Source organism: Pollicipes pollicipes, unplaced genomic scaffold (genome assembly GCF_011947565.3).
Source record: "Pollicipes pollicipes isolate AB1234 unplaced genomic scaffold, Ppol_2.1 Scaffold_4295;HRSCAF=5057_pilon_pilon_pilon, whole genome shotgun sequence".
NCBI classification, from domain to species: Eukaryota; Metazoa; Arthropoda; class Thecostraca; order Pollicipedomorpha; family Pollicipedidae; genus Pollicipes; species Pollicipes pollicipes.
This window is the reverse complement of record NW_023596461.1, coordinates 15,077,591-15,096,473: the sequence shown is the minus strand read 5'-3', so window position 1 is coordinate 15,096,473 and position 18,883 is coordinate 15,077,591. Positions and strand designations below refer to the sequence as shown.

At 61.0% G+C, this 18,883-nt stretch overlaps 1 protein-coding gene across 1 annotated transcript in view; it reads left to right on the top strand.

Moving 5' to 3' along the window:
* Positions 1–4,680: 4,680 nt before the first annotated feature.
* LOC119096306 (rho guanine nucleotide exchange factor 10) overlaps positions 4,681–18,883 on the top strand; it is a 44,690-nt gene continuing 30,487 nt past the window's right edge. Inside the window, exons 1-2 of the mRNA XM_037219143.1 lie at positions 4,681–5,180; positions 10,727–10,840. Of these exons, the coding sequence (XP_037075038.1) occupies positions 5,138–5,180; positions 10,727–10,840 (157 nt within the window). The 5' untranslated portion in view covers positions 4,681–5,137. The remainder of the gene's footprint in view (positions 5,181–10,726; positions 10,841–18,883) is intronic.

Sequence of the window (18,883 nt, the reverse complement as noted above, 5' to 3'; positions counted from 1 at the left end):
GTGCACGCCGTCTGGCCACCGGAGCCGCTGCTGTGGCCGGCTCTGGGCCGCGGGCGGCCCTACACGCCACCGCTGCGTGCTTCTGCGTGTGTGGCCAAGCTGCCCGACGCGTCACGCTCAGAGCGTGACGTCACGCTCTGAGCATGACGTCACGCGCAGAGCGCCCGCGTCAGAGAGACGCTCGCCTGCACCTGCGTCTCCCCCGTCCCTGACGGTGGTCAAACGCACGAGGTGGAAATTTATGTGGGATGCTGGTGGAGTGGCAGAGTTGTCGGAGGATACAAGCTAAGGAGCATTTCGCTTCAACATGACGAACTGTGACACCTCCAGCATCGGCACTCGCTGCTGACTGGCCGCCGAAGGTCGGCAATACGTGACTCTCAGCAGGAAAGAGCGGTCAAAGTCGTGGTCGCAAGCATAAGAGAGCAGTCAAAGCTGTCATCCTCAGCAGAAGGCAGCTGTCACAGCCACGCTCGCTGCTGGAGGCGGCCGGGCGGTGATGCGCGGCATCAGCGAGCTGCTCCGTGTTGGCTTCGATCGTTATGGGATCGTGTTCAGAGGTCACCGACACGCCCAACTGGCGCGCCCTGATTGGCCTAATCGAGTTCAGAACATCCAGCATCCAACACCATCCGGGGGCAGACGGGAGCCAGCCAGGCGCGGACAGGTTACCGTTAATGGCGCGAGTGCGCAGGATACTTCCGGAAGAGAGCGGTCACACGAGTTCGTATTTGTAGTTCTCAGTAGATGACGTTTTCAAGTGCGCTGTGTTCGAGTTTGCAGCGCGGCTAGCGCGGTCGTGCCCTCTAATGTTACCGTTTGTCACGCTGAAGCGATCTGCGCGTGGGCAGGTGGCGCCGGCCTGGCAGGCGGAGCCGGCAGGCGCGCCGGGTCTCGCCGGGGCGCGACTGACGGCCAGCCGGCGCCTGGCGATGCAGCCGCGCTGCACCAGATGATTGGCTCCGAGGCGGCCAGATCGACCCAGTCCCTCCCTCCCGCGCCGCCGGCTCTCTCCCCACGGCGGCGTAACCGGGCGTGCGACCCGCTCATGGGAGTAGCACACCTGACAGAGCAGGGCAGGGCTCAGAGCGGCACACCTGGCAGAGCAAGGCAGGGCTCAGAGCGGCACACCTGACAGAGCAGGGCAGAGCTCAGAGCGGCACACCTGACAGAGCAGGGCAGGGCTCAGAGCGGCACACCTGAAACAGCAGGATAGGGCTCAGAGCAGCACACCTGACAGAGCAGGGCAGAGCTCAGAGCAGCACACCTGACAGATCAGAGCAGAGCTCAGAGCAGCACGTCTGAAAGAGCAGAGCAGAGCTCAGAGCAGCACACCTGACAGAGCAGAGCAGAGCTCAGAGCAGCACGCCTGACAGATCCCGTGCGCGACAGCTTACTGGTGCGGGTGAACGGCAGATGCTCATTCATGGCGCTATCTAGCTGATCACGGCTGCGTGCAGCCGAGGAGCGGCGCGCACAGGCACGCGGCAGCTGCGCCGCGACGGCCACAAAAACGGCGCGGCTCGCTTTTTACGGAGAGCCAGAGCTGGATCGCGAGCGGGGCCATCCGTTCGTTAGCGCTCGGTTCGGTGGTGGCCAGCCAGGCGTCGGCCGGCCGGGGTGCCGAGTAGTTCCCCTCGACGGCCGCTGTCAGGACTGCCACGCGCCATTTGCCACCTTTGTGCGGCGGCGGCTGCCTGTTTGCGCAGCCGCGCCCCGCCGCCGCCCCCGAGAGGTGCGCCCCGCCCCGCGCGCGCGGCGGCGGCGGCGGCGTTTGTTGGATCACCGCATTCCGTGACTTCCGTGCCAGGAGGACCTGCTGTCAGCCCCGTTAGCCAGGCGTGCCGTGCCGTTCGCATCCAGGCCCGTCCCACTGCCCATCAAGTCCGCCTGTCGACCGCCCGAAAGCCGGCGGCGCGCTCTCTATTTTTACCAGACGCGGTCGTCGGTCTGGCGTGGCGGCCCTCATCGCGCGGCCTGAGCGCCGCCACAAAACGCGCCCGGTGAATGGACGCCGCGGCGGCGAGGCCCCGGGTCGGAGGCGGACGACCCCTGGCGCGAGGGTCGGGCCGCGTCGTCCCGTCCGCCAGGCGGCGCCCAGCCTGCGCCCCGCCAGCCGGCCCCGCGCGCTCCGCACGCCACCGACCAATGGAAGGCGGGTGAGCAAGGCCGGCTTGTTACGGATGGGGTGAGCGAGGGCACTGCAGACCGCCAGTCCTGTAGCGCTGATAACCAGCCCAGTTAGAAGCTTTGGGACATTCTTCATGATCAGCGGCGTTGCGTGTCATAAAACCGGCTCTGCGAGAAGTGCTTAAATTTGGCGCAACGTCCTGGTTCCCGGCGGTCGGTGCTCCTCGTTGCGTTGGACTTGAATCCGCAAGGTTTGAAGCTGAAAGCAGCGTTCAGCAGTCAGATCCTCATGTGGTCACACGGCTGCAGCAAGAGCTGTAAATCTCTCACTGCAGTACACTTGTGGATCAGATGCAAGCATTTGGGCTACGCGTTTAAATCGGCCGTCACCCCCCGTGGTTTGGTACAAAGCCAATCACCCGGATGCGAGTCTGGTTCAGGCCGCCGTGTTAAGCCGCTGCGCAGACCACACATCGCCGCTACCACAAGCCTTTGTCCTGCACCCTTCCCCTCCCCTCCGGCGGTTCCATCAGCCCCTCCCCACCGCCGGCTGCTGCGCCGACCGCGCGCGACTCGTCGACTCGCCGGCCGCGGCTGGCGCTGTTTGGGCAGTGAGTCAGAGCCTTCTAGGAGGGCGCGGCGCCCTGACCTGATGGTCCCGCCCCTCCACGGGTGCGGGGTGCCGCCCGGGGTGCGGCCGGTGCGTCACGGCCAGGGGCCGGCCGCACCCCCCGCACTGAGGGTGCGCTGACCGCCAGCGATCCCGGCGCGGCTTGCCGCTCTCTGCCGCACCTGATTCCACACCCGCACCGAGCCGATGACTCCATTTCGTGGCAGCTGGCTCCGCCGCCCCCGGCGCGCTCGCCACCCCGTGCAGGCGGGCGCGTTCCCAGGCATCACATGACTCGGCACGAGCCGGGCCGGCGGCCCCGGCCGGCTCGAGGTCACGGCCCCCGTGACCCGTGACCCGGCCGGTGTCGTGTGTGTTTGCTGACGGCGCCACATTGCGCCGTGGCGCGCCTGGTATGCCGGTGCTGACTGGCCGAGGTCATCCCTTGATCATTAGAAGCAATGCAGTAGCTTCGGTCTCGCAGTCAGCCGGCTGCAGGGTGGATCCCGCACCAAAGTCAGTGGCGATTCCCAGGGGACGCAACCCCACCGCAGGTTGAGGCTTTGACCAGAGATTGCTTCGGCGAACAGGAGCTGGGTCGGTACAAACGTCACGGACGGAAGAGCAACAACAGTGCCGGTTGCTTGCTGGTAGACAACCTTGGTCTGTTCGATGTCGAGTGCACGCAAGCTGAGAGAGAGAAAGAGAGGGAGACAGAGAGAGAGGGAGAGAGAGAGGGAGAGAGAGAGAGAGAGAGAGAGAGAGAGAGAGAGAGAGAGAGAGAGAGAGAGAGAGAGAGAGAGAGAGAGAGAGAGAGAGAGAGAGAGAGAGAGAGAGACATCGGCTTCCGCGCGTCCATAGCTAGGCTATGGCTAGGCTAGATATCATCCGTAGTCAGCTAGCTTCAGAAGGCTAGGCTCTCGGAAATGCGCATGCTTGCACCCCGGGTGTACATTCGCCACGTGCATCTCAGTGTTCGAGGCGTGACAAGCACGAAACCAGTTGTTCAGCTCCATGAACTATGAGAATAGCAAGGCATTGTAAAACAAACCACAACATGATATGCGCCCAATATTTACGGTGTACCTGCGGCGGATAAAAGCGTCTAACGCCAATCGAAGCAGAGCACCAGCCCACCTTGTCACGGCTCCGCAGCTTGTTCAGCTTCTTTTTATAGCGGTCAAGTCCCCTGCAATTTCCATTTACAATACATGGGGTGCAGGTGTGCACGACGTACCCGTCCGGGCAGCGATCACCACAGGAGGCCAGAACCAACATCGGCTGGGGCAAATGGCACGTGGCCACACACGTGCCCCGAGCCTCTTCATTCCTCGTGCCGCATGGCCGGCCCCACGGAGCGGGTGGCGGGGAGGGGAGGGGGGGGGGGGGCGCCTCCCGGCTCGAGGTCCATCTCTATGGGCCGCCTGGTCGCTCATGGTCTCAGTGGGGTGTCCCCAACAGCAGCGGCACGTCTACACGGACCACACGCCATCAGACCGGCAGCGGTCGCACCACAGCACAGCCAGCGAGGGCCGGCCCGGGCGTTACACGGCCTGTCGGAGCGTCTCACCGCCCGCCGTCACAACAACAGCCGCCACCGACTTGGCCAGCGCTTGCCCGCAGCGTGAGCAGCCAGCACTGCTGCGTGCCGCCGCCGTCTCGAGCCGGCGCCAACCGCCAGCGGGCTGCGTGCCGCCACCCGGGCAGCGTCACGGCCGTGCCGGCGGCTCCCAGCGCGTCCGGCGTCGGCGGGCCGCGGTGCGTGGCGGCGCCAGGTGTGTGGGAACGGCGCGGCGGCGCGCGGCGGTGTCAGTGCCCGCCCGCCGCTGCCGCCGCCGCCGCCCGCCGTCCGCCGCCCGCCGCCGCCAGCCCGGCCCGCCAGCGGCACACGTGCGGCGCTCGCGGCCTGGTGCGGACGCGGCAGCGACGCTGCGGACGGCGCGTGGCGCGCGCTGGTGAACGGCGCCGGCGACTGGTGTGAGCGGTGGCTGAGGAGCGGCGACCTGACGCGCGAGTGACGTGTCGAGGGCAGCCCCATACGGATCTGTGACGTGACCTCTGCAGCGTGGCAGCGACGTACGAACGAGACCGTGCCTGTGCAGGGGACGTGGGCCTGCGAGTGTGACCACTGGGGTCAGAAGACAAATTGTGGGAGTGAGTGCGGATTGCCCCGCTGAAGTGAGACGGCATCGACAGGGTTCTTCCCCGTGTGAGAGGGTCCTCCGGGAGCGCCGCCTCGACTCGCATCGGTGACTCGCGCGTGTGAGCGTCGAAGTGGGACAGCGCCGCGGTGGTCCCGTCTGTCACCTCAGCGAGCGAACAACCAGCGCCAAACTGGGGAAGCTGCGCGCTGCCACGTTTGACCTGGTGGCCGGGAGTCATGGTGATGCTGGCGGCATGGACAAGAGCAAGCGGAACGACGACGTCGTCCTGTTGCTCTGTGAGTATGGACCACCTGGCGGAAGTCATAAGTACTTCGCCGGCAGGCAGAAGGCATTCAAACGTCATGATTGCAGACGGCAGTATTTACCACAGCGTTCGTCAGGAGGCGAACAGCTAACTGGTGTCGTCTTCGAGACAAATGTACGTGCATTGTCGCGCACAATGCCATAGCAACGCAGAGCAAGCAAACGATGTTATGGTTCAATGTTTGAACCTTGGATCAAATCGCATGACCTTCGGCTCGGCTTTAGCGTAGTGTATATTTTTCCAAACCCTCGGGGCCAGTCAACAGGGAGATGTTGGGGTTGTGATTATCAACGTTCCTGCTATAGTCTTACTTGGTAGCCATTGCTAATCAAACGTCGAACACACAGGGTGGCCGTTGCAGGCATACTCTGACTACGGATGACGATGTGCCGGTGGGAAGGGATCAGGGCGGGCGGTGGTGACGTGTTCCGACCGGGGACAAGCCGACCGCCGGCTTCCCCGCACCTCCCCTTCTCTCCCCTCCCTGGTGGTGGGCAGGGCCGGCTGTGCCCGCGTCATCGGCTTATCACCGGTCGACCCGTGCACATCCGGCGGCAGTGGAGAGGGGAGGGGCATCCGGGGCACACCGCGGGGATGGATCCTGTCCCAGCGCAGCGGAGGGACGTACGAGGGGCTGCCGTGCGGCGGTGATGGGTCCTGTCCCAGCGCAGCGGAGGGACGTACGAGGGGGCTGCCGTGCGGGGGTGACGGGTCCTGTCCCAGGGCAGCGGAGGGACGTACGAGGAGGCTGCCGTGCGGGGGTGACGGGTCCTGTCCCAGTGCAGCGGAGGGACGTACGAGGGGGCTGCCGTGCGGGGGTGACGGGTCCTGTTGGGCGGAGGGGCGTACGAGGGGGCTGCCGTGCGGAGGTGACGGGTCCTGTCCCAGTGCAGCAGAGGGGCGTACGAGGGGGCTGCCGTGCGGAGGTGACGGGTCCTGTCCCAGTGCAGCGGAGGGGCGTACGAGGGGGCTGCCGTGCGGGGGTGGCGGGTCCTGTCCCAGTGCAGCGGAGGGGCGTACGAGGGGCTGCCGTGCGGAGGTGATGGGTCCTGTCCCAGTGCAGCGGAGGGGCGCACGAGGGGCTGCCGTGCGGAGGTGACGGGTCCTGTCCCAGCGCAGAGGAGGGACGTACGAGGGGGCTGCCGTGCGGGGTGACGGGTCCTGTCCCAGTGCAGCGGAGGGGCGTACGAGGGGCTGCCGTGCGGAGGTGACGGGTCCTGTCCCAGTGCAGCGGAGGGGCGTACGAGGGTCTGCCGTGCGGAGGTGACGGGTCCTGCCCAAGTGCAGCGGAGGGGCGTACGAGGGGGCTGCCGTGCGGGAGTGACGGGGGCCTGCCCCTGTACCGGAGTGACGGAGACCTGCCCCCGTGCAGGGGTGACGGGGGCCTGCCTCTGCGCAAGGGCGACAGGGGGCTTTGTGCGGAAGTGACGGGTCCTGTCCCAGTGCAGCGGAGGGGCGCACGAGGGGCTGCCGTGCGGAGGTGACGGGTCCTGTCCCAGTGCAGCGGAGGGGCGCACGAGGAGCTGCCGTGCGGAGGTGACGGGTCCTGTCCCAGTGCAGCGGAGGGGCGCACGAGGGGGCTGCTGTGCGGGGTGACGGGTCCTGTCCCAGTGCAGCAGAGGGGCGTACGAGGGGGCTGCCGTGCGGGAGTGACGGGTCCTGTTGGGCGGAGGGGCGTGCGAGGGGCCTGCCGTGCGGGGTGACGGGGACCTGACGGCAGCGAGAGCCAGCCTGAGAGCCTGACGGTGCCAGCCCGCCCGGCGCCAGTGGTTCCGTCCGATGAAAACACGCGGTATGTAAACACAGGACTGCGGTCGGATGGATCGGTGGCCGTGCTGTGACAGCCAGACGACACGTCATCGGCATTAGTGGATCTGGGGTGCGGATCTGGACCAGCGGCGGGAATGTTAACCGTCGGCCAGACAACCGTCGGCGCAACAGCAAGAACGCTGTTAGCTTTGGTCCGTTCGGACAGGCGATGATAGACAGTTGGCCGTTGTAGCCTCCGTTGAAACGGTCGTTCTGAAACTCCTTGCGTGATGCCCAAGGCGCCTTAACGAACAGGAAAAAATACTTCGGCTCCAGTGACGTGAGCTCCCCGTAAAGACCAGCTCACGGCGTTCAGTTGCAGGTCCGTGGTAAAGCAGCATTATGGCGAGAGCTGCAAAAGCAGGCAGACCGTATTAAGCGTCTGCACGGCCGTGACACAACGTGGATGTGGAGACGCTACTTGTTCCTTACCGACGCGGCGTAGTTGGCGCGGAAGTTCTGACTCACGTTACCGTCTGTGGTGCTACCACTCCCGCAGGATGTGCTGTGTTCACGGTATCTGTTGTCCATCGCCGTGGCGTGCTGAGGCCGAGTGGCGTGCACAGACTGCTGTGCTTCGTCGAAATGGAAAAGAAAACAATAAGAAGGAGCGTTTCAAAATGCATTTCATTAAAGCAAGTCGTGGATGTATTGCTGCAACATGACTTTTCTGACCTGGATTAAAAGACGACCTCCCGATTCACTTGAAGCAATAGCCTTCCGTAAAAAGCTAGTTGTATTGCAACACAGCCGTCTTTGGGCTTGAGCACCACTGGCAACCGCTTCGGAGAACGCCACAGACAAGCCACGTCCTTGCCTAATCAAAACACGCACCCGCAGCATCGCGAAACGCTGCTGCGTACAAGTTACCCAACTCGCGAAATGAAAGCTTCAGAAAACGCCACAACCCAGCGACGTCCTCACGTACTGCACGTGCCGTCGACGGCAGGCGGCGGTGCCGTGCGCCGGTGGGGCCGCAGCGCGCCCGGCTTCTCACGTCGCCTGCCTCTCGCTGTGAAACCGGCGCTAGCCGCTCGACCCGGGCGCCGGGTCACAGCGACTCGCCTCTGTCGCAAGCGCGGGTCAGAGGTGTTACAACCCGCCGTCTCTGCGCAATGCTCTCAGCCCGTACGGAGCGCCCTGGCGCACGGCACGTCGGGGCGCGGGGCGCGTGTGATCAGTGACTGGAAACGGGTGGCGCTGGCACAGATCTGTCGGAACGCATCATAGTACGTGCGCGATTCGCTGCCGGCTGCGGCCCGCTGCGGGGCCGCCGTCGGCTTCGACCACCCGTCTACCCGAGCGCATACCTCGCAGCAGCTGGTGCGGGGCCCGACAATAAACAGCCGGCCGTGGGCCGTGGGAAGGTCAGGGGTCGGCGTGGGGTGCCGCCCGGTGACCGCCCCCGGCCGACGCCGAGCCGATCCCAGCTGGCCGGCTGACCGCGGTGTCCGCAGCTGACGGCACCCCGGACGCCCGACGCAGGGCACCGGGCCGGTTCGCACGCTCCAGCCGCGGCGGCCCGTCTGGTACAACTCTGATGCGTGGCTGTGATGCGCACTTATTACGGCCTGTCTTTCGCGGCCTAAGCTGCATGGCTTCTTTAACGAGTGTTCCCGGTGCGTCCTTTCATCGTTACATATCTTCCGTGATGCGACTGTTCTCCCATACGCCATTTGTTCCAACGCGTCCGATGTCTCTCTCCTATGCATTGGTCCACGTGACTACTGGCCAGTGGGGCTCGTGGTCGCGCTGAGGTCGAGCGAACAACGCGTCCAAGTGCCGCTCCCCCGTTCGCCCAGCAATGCTCCTGGTGAATGCCTTTGGTCACACTGTCACCAGTGAGCATTAAACGTGCCACGTGTCAGCTCTGATTATTTTTATAGCGGGAAGCGAGTCACCACTGAGTCGTTTGCTCGCGCTGCCGCGGACGTGCCACGAAACAAATCTTCTTACACTGACTGACGTGCCACGTGACAGTCGCTTGCAGTGGACCACGTGAATGGCGATAAGCCTGGTGCGGTCTCAGGTCCTCGGCGCGGCGCGATGCAGCTGCGGTGGCGATGGGCCACGTGACACGTGACGGCCTCGGTCACGCGGCGGCAGAAGTGCCGAGTGCAGCCTGCCCGCCCTGTCCCGACGGGCGGCATGAGTGACATATGTGGGTCTCGGCGCTGCAGCCCGGGTCACGTGACCGCCGTCCAGCTCAGGCCGGTGACGTCAGCAGTGTAAACGGACTCGGCTGTCCTGTGGTGCGCCATGGACGGCGCATGGCTGCCTGTCCGCGCTTTCTCCGCAGCTGTCCGCCGCTGTCAGGCCGCCACGTCCCGCCTCTAATGCCAAGTTATTTTACACGGCCCGATGCGGCTGACTGGCACGCTTCACACGGCCTTCCGGAGGGCGCCGACAAGTAGGTGCCTCCGACGGCGGCCGGAGACAGCCCAAACACCGCAGCAAAGCCGACAGGACCAGCCGGCGCGGCTATAGCCGCCGTTAGTCGGCCAGCGCTGTCGACCGAGGACGGACCGTTCGTCGGCCAGTGCCACGCTGACCAGCGCCGACACGGAGCGTGTCCGGAGCCAGCCTGCCGCCGCCGGCGACATCGGAACAATGGGCGGCCGCGCGCCGGGCGCGGAGCGGTCCGCCGGCGGCGCCCGGCCGTGTGAGCGGGCTGACCTCATCGCTGACCTCTGACACGCTCCCCTCGCATCGTGTCAGTCGCAGACCCCTCGTAACGGTGATCACGACGTGGGCTCACACTGGGCTCACACTCACCGGAGGAGGGCGTGACTCGCCAAACAAATTGCTCTGGATGTTACCGGGATCATATTTAGAGCCAGCTGGCGTGTACTATGGATTGCGCGATACTGTCTCGTTGACGGGTGCTTCGACCTATCCTTGAACCCATCTAGTGCAACGCATGTGTAATGAGGAATTCCCTTCCCACATTATCATAGCTAATGGCAGGCTTGTTGCGAGCTTCTATAAATGACTTTGATGCAGCTAAATTGCGCAGCAGAAAGTCGGTTGGAACAAGGCGAAGGCTGTTTTTTATACTAGATGACTCTGTCGCTCCCAATTGGTTAAAGTTCGGTGGATCGCACCTTAAAACAGCCATTCACGATTTTAAATTATCCCATATGACGCGGATTCACTCATGACCAACAAATATTCATGACTTCGTGTAAAAACATTGATGTTGTTGAAAGCTAAACTCGGTTCAGAACGTTCGGCGTTATCAGCAAACACGCCAAGGCATGCACATCACGAGTAAGACAAATCCTGCGCCGCACCCATCCGGTGTAGGCCCTATAGCTGCCCATCATGCGATGAGTGCGGCTGCAGCGGGCGTGTCACTAATCTGCGCTGGAACGACGCCTGAGGGCGCCCGGCGGACCACTGCAGCTACAGGACCAGCGTCTTGCAACGGTCCATGCGTGCGCGGTCCTGCCGCCCACGGGATGAGGCTGGCTGGACACGGGTGGCTTCAGGCTCGGGGTCGGGGAGGCGGTACGGTGTGACAAATACTGAGAAGAAGCTTATGTAACTCTGCATGCCGTGACTGCAGGCCCGGCTGTCGCATGCTCCCGGTCGCGGACTGGCGTCTGATGGCGGCGGCGTGACATGCCCAGTCCGACCGCCGGCGGGCGCCCGGACGCCCCTGCGCCGGCCGCCACATCTGACGTCGGTGGTTTGTCTCTGCTGCAGATAAGAAGTCGCCGAGTGAGCCGAGCCAGCCGGCCGCCAGCTCCCCAGCCGCCAGGCCCGTCTACATGGTGTACGACGGCGCTGACCGGCAGCCGGACGGCCCGGCACCACCAGGTGAGCACCCGCGGCCCGACAGCCCTCCCCCCAGTGGGAGGTGGACGGTCCAGCACCAGCGCTGCCAGATTTTTTTATTTTAAAAGCCTGCGCCCGCCCCGCAGGAGCATTTTGAAGCCCGCCCCGCCCCGCAGGGCTATTTTTGAGAAAGAGCCCAAACAGGCCCACACTTACTGTTTTTTCTCAGTTTTACCACAATATAAGACCCACAACTAAGAGTTGTAACAATTATATAAGGCTGTTTATTGTGTTTGTTCTGTATTTCCAATACTAGCATTAATAAATCTCAGTTTTCATTCCCGGCACACAAGCTTGCAAATTACCTCAGCATTTTATTTGACCTAAAAGAAGGAACTGTAAGAAGTATATACCGATATTTATGGCTTTAGCACTTGTTTTCAAAGCAACAGTTAATGATGTGGTTATCACGCTTCATTTACTTCAAGGTCTAAAAGTTTGGCTCATTGCAAGGAAACCTCAGGTTCTCAGAAGGGCCAAAAGACACAGTTGTCTTGTTCAAGGATATCAAATATGTTTTGTCCAGAATAACATCCTCATGACTGTTCAGAGGGCACTTCAAAGTTAGGTAAAGGCTCATACCTTGAAAGTAAGAAAGTGTGACAACAGTGTTAGTGTGGAAAACATAACTTACCTTGTAGGTACTAAAGTTACTTATTTGCTTGATTCTCATTTTTGCACTTGTTCATGTGCGTCCCCTTATGCCCTGCACGATATGCATATCCATGTATTTTGTAAAGACAGAATCGGACATCCACAGCTCCAAGGTGACTGGTATTTGAAATCATACAAGTGTCATTTTCACCAAGAAAAAATTTCGTATGCACTGCAAAACGAACACCTTTACAAATTCAGACGTATTACCGACATTATAGGACTAAAACACTGCCGAAGTGCAAAAACGCACTTCAATAACAACCTGCCCCATTCTTCATTGCATAGACATTAGTGCCTGGTGACTGGCTAAGCTTGCTCACGTACAGTAGCGAGGCTTTAAATCTTACTGAGAAGCTGTATCCAAAGCTGGATTCATTTCATACTCGAAATCAATTTCTCGCGAGTCAACTGTAATGCCATCAAATCCCAAAGGCTGTAACGCTCCAAGCCTCATTACTAGTGAAACGCGATCCGGTGCGCCATAAATGACTTCACGCTTAACGTTTGATCTGTGAATGGCTACTTAAACACGATAATTGGCTAGCAAATGTGACCTCGTTTGTAAGCCGCGTAAACGTCGTTGTTAAATGGCACCGAGTCGCAAGTAACGGAGTCTTTTGCAGTTGGAGAGTTTAAACAACTTACGCACCTTACGCGTGCTAATACAGTGAAGGCGTATTTTAACTTCAGCCAAGTTAGAGGATGCTTTCACTTAACCTGAGCTAATCATGACGTCCGGGCCATCCATTGCTTCGTTGCGCCGGTCACCCATGATTACGTCAAAAGATCTATCACCAAAACAGCCGATTTCACAGTGCTATCGTTTTACGTGCCAACCATGTCCAAATTTGCTTGGTTCTCAACTCAGAACGTACCTGACGTTAATAAAATACTGCAATTTCGCATGCAGAAGTGTTTCCATGCAGCTGTTTCACGAGGACAATGCACGATAAAATTTCACCTATGCCTTGCGTCGATGTAGGTTACATTGAAGATAAAACACGTGTCAATGTCCGCCAAATAAAAGAACCTGATCACCAAACCAGTCTTTTGTCCAGCGGAACCAAACCAGTTTGACCAAACTTGAGCATCGATGCATCGGTGCTTGAACATTTGAACACATCGATGCAGTGTCCAAACTTCGTAAACGGCGAAAAATGTCGATCAGCCTTGGTCGTGCTCTTGGCTGTGCCGAGGCCGCGCGATGTGCGCCGTAATCGTCTTTCGATGCCGCGGCATGGTGGCTGTTGTTCTGGTGGCTAAACAAACCGCGGGCGGAACTCCAAGACTTGGCATGAATTCGGCAGACATTGTTGCTTTATCCACGTTACAAAGTCTGCAGATCAGTTCTGGGTTACGAAACACTGGTTTGTTGGCAGGGTGTTCGGGATTTGGCGGGCAATGGTATGCGCTTTACTTCCAATGCCAGGCCCTTGCTTCCATTTCATCCAAGCAGGGGCTGTTGGGTACCGTTTGTTGTTTGAACATGACGTGAACATTTGAACCTTTCAGCTTTGCCAGGTATTCTGTTCTCATGATGCGTTTTTATTTTCATGGATGGTATTGAGTCTAACGGTTCCTGCTCTGTCGTTATCTGTGGGGATTTCAACCACTCACTTTTTTGCATAGCTAAATCTTATGCAATAGTAGTGCTGAAACCATGCTCTTCTACTGATAAAGATATTTAATGTGCCTTGGCAGATTTGTTTATGAAGTAGCATGCTTGGCATCTGGAAAACCTCAACACTAGATATGCTGCTTTGTTATTGTCACGCATTTTGCAAATATTCTCTTTTCACGAGAGGTTATTGTGCATAACAAATAAGTAATTTATTGTGTGTATGTGTTACAAACACACAATCTAAAATAATTTGTTTTTTGAAAGCCCACCCTTACCCGCAACTTTGTCGGAAGTACCCGCCAAATCGTCGCGGCCTTTTAAAGTCCGATTGTTACGGACCTATGCTTTAAAGTGGCAGCTCCGTCCAGTACCCACAGGTGAGCATCCGTGGCCGTGCACCCCTCCTCCGACCGGCAAGCGGATGGGTTAGTTCCTGGCAGGTGGGCTGTATGACCGCTCCTCTGCCCCAGCGGGAGACAGCAGGCCGACATCCCACAGAGCCCCCGTGACCCCCCCCCCCCTCCCCCTTCTCGGCCAGCGGGAGGCGGGGACCGGCCGGACACTCTCTTGAGTGCCCCCTCCCCCCCCCCCGACCCGGGCGTCCGGCTTGCTGCCCGCCCTGACTCCCACGCCGGGGCGGAAACCAGCTGTCGGCTCGTGGGCGTCGGAATGGAGAGCGGCACAGTCGCAGAGGGACGCGCGTGCCTGTAGGGACTGTCCCCGGCAGTGAGCTACACACCTGAGCATAGCAGGTCACAGCCTGAGCAGCCTGAGCATAGCAGGTCACAGCCTGAGCAGCCTGAGCATAGCAGGTCACAGCCTGAGCAGCCTGAGCATGGCAGGTCACAGCCTGAGCAGCCTGAGCATGGCAGGTCACAGCCTGAGCAGCCTGAGCATAGCAGGTCACATCGAAACGAGACCAAAAGGCCTGAAAGCAGGCTGAGAAGCGCGCGACTTGAACTGGGAAATTAAAAACGGTTATTTTGCCTTGATTAGAAGATGTCTACCGCTGGTGTTTTTAGGGCGGGCCCTCCGCTGTTGTCATTTTGCAGGCATAAAACCCTGGAGTGGGCTTGAAAAACTAAATACGGACATCTTCAGCACCTTCACGTTTACCAAAAGAAGTCACGCAGCGAAAACGTTAGGATGACTTTAAAAATGACCAAAGCACTTCAAGGCCACAAGAGATGGAAGCAGAAAAGGGGCAGGAGTTGACTTGGCTCCGAGAACGCAAAAAAGTCGTAAATATGCATTCAATCGCACAAGATGACTGGACTAAAATGTTTGTGAATTCATGAGCCCAATGTGTCAGCAGACACGAATAATGCGTTTTTAGCTGAGATGACAGAGCCGTTATAATACGTTGAATGAATACGTTTTGTGACGGCATTTTCCGAGTCTTGGTTGAAACGTCCGTCTTGAGAAAGGGTAACAACTCAACAAATATTTTCCGTTTAGAACCATTTTCAGTTATTGCGCAAACAATCTGTAAATTGCAGTGCACGTGAGGTGGCCACCTTGATTCATGGCTTGTTCTAGTTTCATTAACATTTGTGATCCGGAAAACTGCCACTTACGGCGGTCAGCTGTAGTGTGAGATCCGCGTTACCATTGATGGAGCGATATGGCTCTTATCCCGGATACTGCAATGTGAGAAACCGCAGCAGCTGATCGGAATTACTGATTGTCGGCAGCTCAAGGCAGCTTGGCCAGCTGGGCGTTTTGGCGCTAAGTGACCTGCCTTTCACCGAGCCGGCAGCCATTACACGCGACGGCTGCCGGCCGGCGTCATTGAGCCGGGGTCTGACCTGACCTAAGGTCGGCACGGACCCAGCAGTTAACCCCTGCCCCATCCAGCCCCTTCTCCCTTCGGGCGTGAGCAGATCTTGGCATGGCTGACGAGGGGCGTATAGCGCCCGCCGGAGCGTCACTGCTGATTCTAAAGGTCATCCCCAGATGGCAGTGGCGTCGATGCGTTACGCTCAGACCCACTGGAGACTCCGTCCCCGCCAGAGTAAGTGGTATTTCGCGACTGGTGGCGCTTGGTTACTGGTGACTTCGGCGAGCCATTTATTGCAACTTGCACCAGAAAGGTCAGTTCCTGCCCGTTAATCAACTTCACCAGCTATTTGTATATGTAGGTTTCGTAGAATGCGAGGATCCGCTGTAACGGACTGAGCGAGTTCGCGGAACGGCGGCTCATCTGTTCAATTACAGCATGTTTTGCTGAGTATGTAGCCTCCACCACTGGTTTTCCATTACATTCCAAGTAATCAGAAATGAAACTTCATGCGTCAAACTCTCCTTGCTGTTAAGCTCAGAAGTCCCTTCAGTGCCCGTCTGAGGGCGGTCCGGCGCCGAAGGTCGGCGACAGGCCGCGCCACCGTCGCCGCCGCTAGTGGCCGACCTCTGGCCGGCTTTCCCTGCGAACACGTGGCCAGACAGGCCGGCGGCCCTCTCTCTCCTTCTCCCGCCCTCGGTGGCGCCGCGTCTGGCTCGCCTAGCGGCTCCCCATCCGCGCGAGGATCATTGTGCAACTGTTGGTGGGGCAGGCGCGATCGGAGACGCTTTTCGCCATTGTACGCTGTCGTTAGCCGGTGGAGGCGGCACAATTGGCGGATCACGGCGAAACATACGGTACGCGCCGTAGAGCTGGGGCGCCCGGGGCCACCCGGCTTGGCGGAGTTTAATCTTTGCGTGCGTTGCCAGGGGGCGTGTGCCGGCCCGCGGTGGTCGGGGCGCCCGTGGCGTCCGGCGCACGCGCACTGCGTGCAACGGCCGCGTCGATCACGTGACTTCCGGCCACACCAGGCGGAGCCGGCGCGAAAACAAAACCGGGGGCCGCCCGTCGCCGGTAGAGCCGGTTTTCGGGCGGCGGCGGCCGGTGCGCTAGCCCTTAGCGGCCGACTGGGCGTGCGCTGGCCAGGTACGGCGATACGAACCGGGCGCGCTCGGCGACAGGCGAGGCGCGGTGGCGCTGGCGCCGCGCTCCAGTCGCTCGCAGGCCCGGCCGCCGGTGGAGCGGCTGCGTTTCTACCGAGCCTCAGCCAGTGCAGCGCCGCGCCGTGCCGTGTCATAATGAGTGCTGCCAGATGGGGCCCGACGGCGGCCACGGTCGGGTAGTGCCGCGTGTCCCGCGGTGAGGTGAGGGGCGCCGCGTCGCCTCCGGCGTGAATCGACGGGTGTCTGCGCCGACGCCGACGCCAGCCACGTCGCCGCAGCGCCGGACGTCGCGGCGCCGATGACGTCATCATGGCGAACAACGACGTCATCCTGCGGCAGGGCGGCGCGGCACGCAACAGGTGTGATCGGCGCTCGCTGGCCGGTGCCGAGAATAAGTTCGTGTGGGTGGCGGTCGAGGCGCTGCCTTGCTCCGAGAGCGTGCAGGTGCTCCGCGGCGACTCCTGCCCGCCCGAAGCCCGCGGGTCACCGCTGCTCGCCGACGCAGCCGGGGGACCGCCCGCCGCCGACAGGTCGGTCGGTGGGCCCGGTCAGTCGGCCCAGCCGGTTCAGCCGGACGCCCCAGCGGCGGTCGTCGCCAGCGACGCCGCCACCTACGCCAGCCCGCGGTCCGCCCCGGTCTCGGACGCGGTCTACGCCGTGCCGGCGGCGGCGCCGGACACGGAGGGGTGCGAGGGCCGGGTCACGTCGGACGCGCCACGTGCCGAGCCGCTAGAGAGCGGCGGCGGCCGACCGGCGGCGGCGGCGGCGGCGGCGGGCGGCGCCAGCTGTGGCGAGGTCAGCCGGCCGTCTCTGGACCGCCCCGCGCCCCTCCCCGCCGCCGGCGCCGCCAGCTCGGACGACGAGGACGAGGCAGCGGACGCCGCGTCGCCGTTGCCCGGCCCCTGCCGCCAGGCGGTCGACCGCTATTCCAACTGTTTCGAGGAACACCTGGCGCTGCTGGACGCGGCTGGCTACGACTCGCTGGACGGACTGCAGCTGCAGGCCGGCACCGAGCCCGAGTACGCGGTACCACATCGGGGTACGCCGCGCCGCCGTGACCCGACCCAGGGTCAGGCCGGATCGGACGGCGGGCAGACGCCACCACCGCCGCCGCCACCGCCACCTGCTTCACCCCCGCCGCCGACGCCGCCCCCACCGCCACCGCCTCCTCCTTCGATCTCGCCGCCCCCTCCTTCGTCTGCACCACCGCCACCGCCGCCACCGCCGCCACCGCCGCCGCCACCGCCGCCGCCAGCGCTGCCGCAAGGTCCGGCAAGGCATCCTATCTATGAGGATATCGAGCCAACTCCCGCGGAACGGGTGCGCTCTCTCGGAGAAGAAATATATGATGCCATTAGCGGTGAGTGGCCTGCTGTCATGTGAATGACAGGCCTGCTTCTCCACTCGGTTGGGTGCGATTCTGTACCCGTCTCTGTTCAGAAACCAATGCAGTGACTGACTTGGCTGAGGCATTGTTTAGAGGGGCTTTGTGGCGTCTTACCTCACACACGTCTGGACCAATCAGGGAAGGGTAGCATCAGTGTCTCCACCCGACCGGACTACTGACGTCGGTGGTGCGTGATGACCGCAGTGGTCATATCTGAGACAGGCCCGACGGAAGGACCAATCGTGTTCGGATGCTGGACGTTTCTAAACGTTAAGGATCTCCGCGGATAGGCCCATGTCTGGTTCCGTGCTGCCACCTATCGGTGTTTTCGGGGTCATATTTGCTAGAATATGACCCCGCAAATAGACGGCTTAAGACACGTCCAGTTAACTCCGGAAGCGAATTTTGCCTTATCCCACTTTGTCGTAACCGAACGACGTATTTCTGGAGGCCCCGCCGCTCCCTCCTCACTAGGGTTTGTCTAGGGAGGCTGGGCTCATTTGTTCGGGAGGATGCCGAGACAGGTGTGGCGGGGCAGCGCATGCCGGACGCTCCACACATACCCGGGGCGTAGCACCGACTCATCGACGTGCCTGCCCCGCAAACAACGGCGGCCCCCATCGTCCGGCCCCACGTGGGCGTCACCGGCAGTTGGGCTGCTCTAGACAGTCAAGACGGGGCAGACTGCCCCTGTGTACGTGCCGAAGGGTCATTTGTCTTTCAAAACCGTCAGCGAAGCGAGGATGCTGTTTGCCGTGTTCTTCGTCCAGTGCCAACGGAGGGCTGACGAGGCTGATGCGCGGGGCTGAGTGAGTGCCTCAACAATGAACGCGCGCGGATGATGACGAGACGGGCCTTGGTGAGACCGCGACACGCTTCAGAGCAAGTGAGAGTGGAGCCGTGGAAGAAGGTTTCGGACCACCTGACCGCGCTGGTTGGGATGTTGTGGAGACTGGGATCCCAGACTGAAAACGGGGACCGTGGCGGCAAGCTTTCAGACCACCCCCGTTGCCGTGACCGTTACGTCTGGTTGTGGTTTCCAGGCGGTTTTTTTTTGGGGGGGACAAGGGGGCCACCAGCCCTTAAGCCTTGAGAAGGAAGTGAGACAAGTTCAGGTAAAACGCGCTTGCGTATTTGGTGGGTAGGTATATTAATTTTCCCTTGTTCAGCTCTCCCCTAACTTATTTTGACACACTACACTCCTGTTGGACACATCAAACGAGGGAATGGCGTTGTACGGAGCGGAATGAGGAGAATGGGGGAAGTGCTCTCTCCAGTGTGTCTGTGGACCCCGGGCGGACACCCTGTCTGGGACGGCCGACCAGGCCCAGCTCTGGGCAGACTGCCAGCTGGTGGCAGTCTACTGGAGACGGCTGTGGACTCCTGGCGGACTGGACTCTGTCAGGGACTCCGACCA